This window comes from Berghia stephanieae, chromosome 2 (assembly GCF_034508935.2).
Source record: "Berghia stephanieae isolate SIO BIC M18660-M18661 chromosome 2, UCSD_Bste_1.3, whole genome shotgun sequence".
Taxonomy (NCBI): Eukaryota; Metazoa; Mollusca; class Gastropoda; order Nudibranchia; family Aeolidiidae; genus Berghia; species Berghia stephanieae.
The window spans coordinates 25,297,530-25,307,529 of record NC_088361.1 but is presented as its reverse complement, the minus strand read 5'-3'; the positions used below and the strand labels follow the sequence as shown (position 1 = coordinate 25,307,529).

The window sequence follows — 10,000 nt, the reverse complement described above, 5'->3', positions numbered from 1 at the left end:
ATTACAATTAAAGCACAAAAGAAAACGTGAGACAAAGGGGAATGTTTTGGAAATACTTTAACCATTTCCCTTCTTACTGGAAACCGACGTCAGTTCCCTGATGTCAAGCTTCGTTTTATTTTCGTATTAAACTATATATTTTATGTTGTCATCGCTACAAGTCTTTGCTTTATACATCCTACATACTAGTGGCCATTACTTTTTTGATGTCGTAAAAATACCAGTACCTGAGCAGGAGAACTATAAAATGTCGAAATTATTGATATAATTATAGTCGCTTAATAGTATTGATATTGATATTACAGCTTGGCTTATTCTCTTCTCCACCTCTTGCTTCTATGAATTTTTATTTTTACATACTTGTGTGGTTTCGCGGTGCGCTGACAATATCAAATATACATCTGAAGTTAGACAAAATCAACATAACAGCAGGATTAGCGCATAGTTTATCAAGGATGTCTGATTTGGGGGTCAACGGCATTCTTTGTTGCCTTCTCCTCCTTAAAATAGAACGTAGTGATTACGTCTTATATCCACGGGGGTTCTGTTTACACGATGCTAATCTATACAATAGTTATAAATAGATCGTTTGTGTCTTAGCTGTCTCAGTCAGTGTGAGAAAGTATATTTAATCACGAACGTCTTTTATTTATTTGACAACATTTTTCAAGAATCTGATTTGGTTGTAGAATGGTGGCAATGATAAGGGTGATTATTTTAAGTAATATGTTCTCTGGTCCCGATAGCTCGGTTGGTAGAGCACTCGTTTCACACACAAAGGGACCTTGATTGATCCCGGGTGCAGTCGAGATTTTTTCTTCTGACCACCTTGTCCACTCAGCAGTATAAATGGGTTGGGGGAAAGCACTTTGCGATAGACTATCACCCAAAGGATAGCAAGCAATTGCCATTGACTGTTTTACGCTATAGAAACGGGATAAATTCCCGCTCCATGCGCTAACACTGAAAGAAGGGCGCGGGGCATGCTCTTCCTATTGAAAAAAAAACAACAAACAAAACAACTTTTGGAAATAAGTGGATGGCATAGATGAGTAATGATTTTTCGTAGATCCAATGTTTGCTTTCTGAGATGCAGCGGGAAAGGTGGAAGGGGGGGGGGGGGGGGAGTTATTTTCAAATAGTTAACGCAACCGGATATCCCAGTTTTGATCTCACAACATTCATCCCCCCCCCCCCCAAAAAAAAAAAAAAAAAAAAAAAGAAAAAGGAGAAAATAATGATGATAATAATAATAATAATAATAATAATAATAATAATAATAATAATAATAATAATAATAATGATGATGATGATGATGATGATGATGATGATGATGATGATGATAATGGTGATGATGATAATAATAATTATAATCATAATCATAATATTAATAATAATAATAATAATAATAATAATAATAATAATAATAATAATAATAATAATAATAATAATAATAATAATAATAATAATAATAATAATAATAATAATAATAATAAGAAGAAGAAGAAGAAGAAGAAGAAGAAGAAGAAGAAGAAGAGCCAAGCAAACTAAAACACACGAAATTATGACATTGGTAGTATATAAAAAACTACTATTTTAGGGTTTCTGAAAAAGAATCATAACCGTTTCTAAAGTTTTAGAACATTGCTAATCTCCACGATTAGACACTAAGCGCAAGAATGATCGATAATTTGAGCACACAATGGGAATGGGAATTCTACAATGGCTCATAAAGGCACGACCCTCTTCTAAACTAGGTACTTTGAATTGTTGTGTTCGAAAGCATTACATGCATTTTGTGAGACTGAAGTAAATAAATGGCTGAAATATTAAATGAAAGAAATAAAATTCCATTTATTCACATCCAGGGTAAATATTTATGTAGGGTAGGACATTCCGAGAAAAGATCGAGATAAGATAGGCGTCAGCCACAGTGCAGCACCACAAAGTGAGTAATGGGGGCTTAGTTTTTTTTTGCTCATGGGAATTACAAAATGCCGACTATGTGGCTTGAAGCCGGGTCCCCTGGGTGGAGGTGCGATGCCTCATCAACTTGGCCAGCCCGCCCCCGCATCACTGTGCTGCATTTTAAAAAAAGATTGAGCTGTTATATAGCGCATATCCACTAAACGTGCTCAAAGCGCTTTAAAAGGCGACCCTGGCCAACAGCAACATTTAACATTTAGGACGGGACATGACGCCTGTTAGGCGATATTACATTTTTTTCTGACAGAGGCAACGCTGTTAACGTCCAGGTACTCATTTTACACCTGAGTACGGTGAGAGAATGTGAGTAAATAGCCTTCTCCAAGGACTCAACTATGCGCCGAGCGAGGCTCGAACCTAGGACCATCCGATCCAAAAGCGAGTGTCATACCACTAGACCACAGAGCCGCGACATTCCGAACACTTCCTCCCTGCGGCTGGGAAATGCAAGTTCATGCATTGTCGGGAATGCTGGCAACAAAATATTTAAAGAATGGGGCCCGATTATGGCGACAGTCCAGCCCTTCGGTACCCGGCGGGTGACGAATACGTGGCGATGGCTTAAAATAGAGTGCCCCTAACATGAGCCGAAATAAGTCCCGGTAACCTACAGCTTCCCTGACTCCGGATTGGGTTGCATAAACGAGATGGAAGTAGACTTTGAAAAATCCGGTTTGTCGTGGAGGCGGGGGCGTGGTCTTTTCGAATCTGGGAGATAGTTCACCAGGTTCTACACCAGCAAGAGGAGGTATATGGTGGCTCAAACATAAAGATCTAGAACTTGTCTACCAGCGGCCACGCTTCATCAGCAAGAACCTGTCCGACATGGACACGTTGTAGCAAAGATCCCGCAACCGCAGAACATCTGGTTGAACATTTCATTATTACTCGGCTGCATGGCGGGTTCCTGACTGTACACGAACGTGGTAATGATTTTGCCGCCTTGATGGATCGTCATGATATTGTAGTGTGAGAGTATGAGAAACTACTGTCATACCAACGGGCTTGTTAAATGTTATGTTTGTGTTTGTCTATGTTTTCATTTTCGTTGTTTTGCCGTTGCTGTGACTCACTTCTTTTTAAAGTTGGAACCTTTCCAAACATAAATAAAGTAGTTCAAGTAATTGTAAGTAAAGTTTGCCACCGACCTTGAACTATGATTTAAAGTTATTTTTATTTTAAAGTTCCAATGAAACGCTCCGTTTGACCGTTGTTGGATGTTGGTTGTTTTCGTTGACCAGCTCACTTTGACTTCCTGTTTTCCAGTATGTCCTCGATGAGCATGTAGAAATTACTAATTTCATGTTTCTATTTTAAACATGACCGCCAAGATCCTCATCTTCTAAGTTTACTCATTTTGAGTTCGTCTGGATCTGTGCAGATTTGAAGCATTTAAACACTAAACGCGCCATATTTACTCTTTATATTTTGATGCTTTTATCATATAAATGCTCAATTGACCAGCTAAGTTGTCGGATAGTATGCTGGGTGGGATTGAGGCATTTTAACTCTTTGCATGATTTTCCCTGTTTCTCTTCCCTACAGTCCAATCAAGCGGACTACTCTTCTGTAGATATTGTTTTTGATCTCCAGTTGATTCGTTGGAAATTAAAATTGGTCTTTCAAAAGCAGCTTATGACTTACCAATTCTGGTTGACTTTTTTTTTCTTGCACACGATTGCTTGATGCTACTGTTGAACTTTCACAAAAACTAAGACGGTTCCGAATTCTAAGCGTCCTCTACTGTTGGGTAATTGGAGCAATGATAACTTTCTCCAATTTTTAGCAGTTAACAAAAACTTCGTCTCTTTGATCATTTGCTCACTTCGTAAATCTATCACATATCTGTTATGAAGAAACCTCAAATTTTTAGCTTTTCCCGGTCTATTGTATCAAATGCATTTATTTTATTGTTTAACTTTGCTTTAGCCATCGCCACCTCAGCTGTTATTTGGTCGGTGTTAATAACTCTTCACGATGGATTATTGTTTCCAAAACGCATACGGACCAATGACTTCGCAAAGCGTAATGGGTGAGCCTAGCACCGCTTGCACCGGTCTCCTATCGGTGGCGTTTAAAAAAAAAGTTTAACAGTTGTACGGAACAAAATAATACATAAATCACTCACGCACCTCTGCGATGCTCTTTACTTTATTAAATTAACGTTTTAATGCACATTTCTTTCCTCTGCTTGTTATCATGGTGCAATGGTGATAAGTAATATTTTAATAATACACACCCACACACCCACACCCACATGCACACTATTATATTATATATATATATATATATATATATATATATATATGTGTGTGTGTGTGTGTGTGTGTGTGTTTGTGTGTTTGTGTGTGTGTGTTTATATCCTATTCCTTACACAGATATCATCAAGTATCAACTAAACAATAAAACTGTCAACATTCCAACATAACATGTAACCATCATTAGAATTGATGCCCATCGTGCCTCAAGATGCAATGTTTAAGATAAAAGTTTATTATGACACACACCATTCTCACCGTGTTTTGAAATTTGATATTATAAACCGTATCCACTGAACTGGATAATAAAGATTTTGCGACTGTCGGAATTCCTTTTGGCTCTGCAAGGGAAACACGCTGGGTTCTGAACATGATTTATTTTATAATATTTTTTACAACTGTAAACTGCGCGGTATATATAACCTGCTCCATTGTTTGGGTGGAGATATATTAAATCTCACACCAGTATTAGAAAAGCAGTAAAACTATTTCAAAGAAACGTGTATATGTGGCCAACGTTTCAAAACAGCATTTTGTCAGGATGGAATTTATGCTAACATTGAATCAAAATCACCATGGTTACAAAATAATGTTCGCTCATTGCATTTCATTACATGGCATTTATTCTTTATGACAAAGGAAATTAAGCTATCTCGCTCGAATCTCATAATTTGGACTTTAAATGCATGTTTCTGAGTCGTATAGTTAACATACTTTGGTATAGAGGCGGTCGATCAGATATTGTGGTCAAACTTAATATTACTCACACTACGGTAAACAATCAAATAACTTTTGTTTATCCAGTCAACAATGGACGGTTCACAATTAATTCTCCAAATACTTATTCTACCATTATCATCTTCTGTTTCCATTTTTCCATGAATTTTTCAATCAACTTTTAATCTTGGTATCATGAATTTTTAGCTAAATTTGATATGGACGTTCGTGTTCATTTACTTCAACTTTTAGTTTTATTTGCGCACGTTTGGTACCTCTTATCTTTTGTTGTTTTCAATTTTTGACGTGATGTCAGGTGATTAGCGACTCTTACTTCTTTGGAATCCGTACAAAAATTGCAAATTCCCGAAAACCAATCGACATCCTTGTCAAAAATCTAAATCCAGAGGCTTAGCCTCTCTCGACAAAATTATGAGGTCATATAAAATAATTCGAAGTTCTAAGGCCAAAATGATGGTATTTAATCAGTAATGACAATATTATGATTTTCTCGTCTTATGATGTCTGTATTTAGGTGAGCTCAGAGACCCTTTCGACGAAACGAAGCGGCATAATATAATGCTATGTATAACAAATATATGGAATGTAAAAACCAAAACAAAATGTTTTAAATCGAACTTAAAACATCTGCTTGGAGTTAGAGGGGATGTGATTCTTTATTCATCGTTTTATTTGTAACTGCCTACCGGCTTACGTGCTTTAAGGCATGGAGGGGACAGGTAATAACATGAACATGTTCCCTCAACCCCATATTTCACATTATGCATGTCATAATTTCATAACTATGTTTACAACACCCTGCTATGTAATGAGCAAGTGAAATCATCTTCACATCCGTTTGCTCTAAAAATGGCAGTAACAACTTGTAGGGTCGTTTATGTGAGAATTTTTTTCTTGTGGACGGTGCTATTTTTTTCCCACCCCACCCCTTGGCACTGCACTCGATTCTTATGATAAAGTATAATAGCGCATCGTCAGCCCAATTGCTTATGATCCAATTATTATTTAAAATTCCCAAAAGATGAGTGGATACAGGATTATGAGTTCTTTATGTATAGACCATAATTAATAATTTCACAATCAAGATGCCAATATAGTCAGTAGATACTAATAAATGATCTAATACGACTCGTTAAATCGTCAACCTACGCATTGTTTATTTCATTGCTACTGTAGCAAAATGTCCTCGTTATTCATGTTTTTGATTTGAATATTAATATCATATGTTTACTGAAGCGTGAAATGAATTACTTCAAACAATTCCAATCTCTGCGAGGTGCCAGGTTTGAGAGGGGTATTTTTTCGTGTGCCAAGATGGAGGTCATTAAACTCGATCGATATTTGAAGGATACGTTTTCTGGTCAAAATTTGAAATAGATGTCTTTCCCCGAGTACGACAGGTAACTGGGTAATATAATATTATTAATTATTTTGACTCATTTCATACACTACTCCACCTACCTTTTTTTTGTTTGACCATGAAATTGTAGGAAAGAAAAACAGCCATCGCTATTGTTTATCTTTCGCAGTTTAACCTGATAAACAAACTCCGTCGTCAAACATGGTTGCTTTTTTGCCGTGTTTAGACTTTGTAAGCTATAGGGTAAAGCGATAAAACGATACCAGACGGGCTTTTAGGACTTATAGTTGTAAGACAATCCCAATTCCCTTTATCTGTCTTTATCTATTTACTGTCTACCCAATACTGACTAATGTTTATCAAACACGGTCGTTAGTTTATATATATATATATATATATATATATATATATATATATATTATATATAATAATTTGTGTACGTGTGGTGTGTGTGTATGTGTGTCATCATATGTGTATGTGCGGCATCATGTCATTTATAAAGCTCAAAAAACTGTATTTGAAGTCCATAATATGAATTTTGAGCGATATATATATATATATATATATATATATATATATATATATATATATATATATATATATATACCCCCAATTTGCTGATTTCGGACAAGGGTGATTCCTTTTGACGTCAATGGGTCAATTATATTCCTTCATAGATTGCCTTGCCGCGTGGAGGGATGTAATGTATTTATTTTTACCTGTCAAAAAGTTTTAAATTTCAAATAAAACTCTGTTTTAAGATTTCTTGATATACAAGCAGAGGTTCATCTTTCATCATCGATATAAAGTCTCTGACCAAAATATAAAAAAATTAGAAATGCACATTTCGTTGTTATATTAGTGTGTGGAAGTATAAACTTTACTGATGAACTTTATTCGAGGAGGGGGTGGGTGGGTGGGGAGGGGGGGGTTGAATGCTAAAATACTGGTAATGGGGGGGGGGGGGGGGGGGGGGGGGAGAGAAGAGAAATGGAGTAAAACTAGAAGTTATCAGGACGTCAAACTGAGAAAATTCCATCAACATGAAAATTGTAATCATCTGTTATAATATATTGTTGTTCGTCTGAGACTTTGTACAGGATGCCCTCCCCTTCTTGCAACTTGTGTCCCATCGCCTCAATTCGCTATTTATCTGGCTGAGCTAGATTGCTAGGTTTCAATTTTAAGTGAAAATAGGTTAGAGTTTGATAATTTGAGACTTTATTAGTTTATAAAACTACGTTCATTATTCACATTGGGACATATGAACTAAACTTTCATAATTTAGAACTCAAACTCAATATTTAGATACTAGAATCACTCTGAAATTACATTGTTTTAAAACGAAATGCCATATCCGTTCTTTACGCTTTAAAAGAACGGAATTAAAGAAGATAAAACATAGGCTTTATACATATATATAAAAGGCAGTAAAAGTGTATCAAATTCCATGCACCACCCACCAAGAATCGTGTTCTCGTTGATAGGTTGTCATGTGACCAGATAATTCAATTAAGTATAACGAATATCTTGACATGCACTGCTCAACACTCAACTTGTCATTTTTATCGTGTTCACGTGATATGTTGCACTTGCACATGATCTGAGAACTGTTTCCATTTTTAAAACCCTGGCCTAACACCATATCTTCCTTCTTTAAGACATTGTTTGACAAGCCCTTGTCATGTTCGAATTCCTGTATAGCGATTTAAGATTCCAGATTTTTTTTCCACGTTTCAAATTTAACTTTTTTTTTTCAAAATGAAAAAAATATTAGAAGTTATAGATTGAAGTAAAACCCGAGAGTGCTTAAGCGAGCTAATGAAAGTTTCAAGATAAAATAGATATTAAATTTGACTCCCATACATTGAGATATTGCTTTGCTTCATTTTAATTGAGTCGCCTTTATTCTTTATATTTTCTACACATTTGGAGTGAAAAACTTTTACTATAATATAATGTTAATTATTCATAGCCACTTTTGGCAACACAGATTTACTCACTGTTAAGATGAAATGATCATGAATTTTGAATACATCGGCATGCTGAACGTGTTAATGAAAGTCTTTATTGTTTGAAATTTACCAATCATCAAGGTTTTTTAACTTCGACAGACGATGTTAGATTTCATTCTTGTTAATATTGCTTTAGGCGGTAAAATAACCGTTACCGTCAGATATAACAAAGATTTAAATATCCCAACCACGGTTCTAATGTTAACCAGCAAAATACAATTATTATTTCTTTTTGGATACCAAGCGTTTACTTCATATATTTCGATAAATTAAGAAGATGTTCAATTCGTCAAAGACTCAAACACCTTAAATCTTAAAGTCGGCAAAACGTTTTTTTTAGGCTGACATGAAAAGCAAGGATGTGTTTTGTCTATGAACAGCTCCGCTCGATACTGATCCCAAGCGTTTCATCTGGGAAGTTGGAGGATTGACCCAAAACTTTGTGATTTTTTAAAAAATGTCACAGCCACTACAAAAATACTTTAAAACAGCGCAGGTCCAAGTCGGGAAGGTCTATTATTCGAGGAAAACATCATGCAGAATTATTGTCATTGCCTCAACCTAGGAAGATTGCCCAGAACCGAATAGGGTGTAGCCCCCTGTCTCAACAGGAATCAGGAGGATTAAGTAAGGTTGTCTTGGAACGTCAGTGCTTAGCAATCCAAACATAAAAGTCAAAACAGTCGCCTTGAATTTTGTTGGCATAATTTCTTCTTTTTTTATTCGCAGGCTGAGCTGGATCGACTAAAGGTTCTACATGCTGGTAAAATGACAGAAATGGAAACCGCTTTGAAGGAAAGACTGGAGAAAATGACCAAAGAACTGGACGCCAAGTGGACAGAGACTATGAAGTGAGATTTTTTACGTACTATACAGAGTTCAATACACTTTTTTTCCTTTTCTATCCTATTTGAACTTGCCTCAAATATTTATTTGTAGAAAATCGTCAAGCTAATGTGCATAGGCTGACTTTGTATTATGTTGTTTTGGATATAGGTACTCTTGAACCAACGCAAACAATAAAGTCCAAATTATTACAGCAATTTAAAATCAAGCCCATTAATTGCTTCTGACCTGGTACATAATCTCAATCTTAAGCTGAAGAAATTATGACCGACCGTCTCAAAACGGTGTCGTCATGATGTCAGGAAGAAGATGCTAAAGAATACTTTTACCATTGGAGTTAAAATAAATGCATTCATTGGCGTGAACGAGACTTATCCCTAACCTATATATAAAAACAAGTCAAGTTTCCAAAATCTTTTTATTTTTACTCTGAACTAAACTTTCTTCATGAACTGTATAAAGACATAATACCCGGTTGCTGCCACGGATTACAATTAAAAAACATAATTACATAATATTTGATTTTCAAAAGTTGTCTTTACAAATTTTCACTGAAATATCTTTACCTTGTATATATATATATATATATATATATATATATATATATATATATATATATATATATATATATATATATAGCAATATTCACTAAACGTGCTCAAATCGCTCTACAATGTGTACCTAACCAAGAACAACGCTTAACACGTAGGACGAGAAATGACACCTCTTCGGCGATATTACATTTTTTTCGGACAGAGACAATGCTGTTAACGACCAGGTACTCATTTTACACCTGA

At 35.5% G+C, this 10,000-nt stretch overlaps 1 protein-coding gene across 1 annotated transcript in view; it reads left to right on the top strand.

Moving 5' to 3' along the window:
- The window catches only part of LOC144964560 (protein FAM184A-like), a 49,747-nt gene that overhangs the window by 29,181 nt on the left and 10,566 nt on the right, over nt 1–10,000 (top strand). The window contains exon 8 of the mRNA XM_078898988.1: nt 9,087–9,208. Coding sequence (XP_078755114.1) covers nt 9,087–9,208 — 122 coding nt within the window. The remainder of the gene's footprint in view (nt 1–9,086; nt 9,209–10,000) is intronic.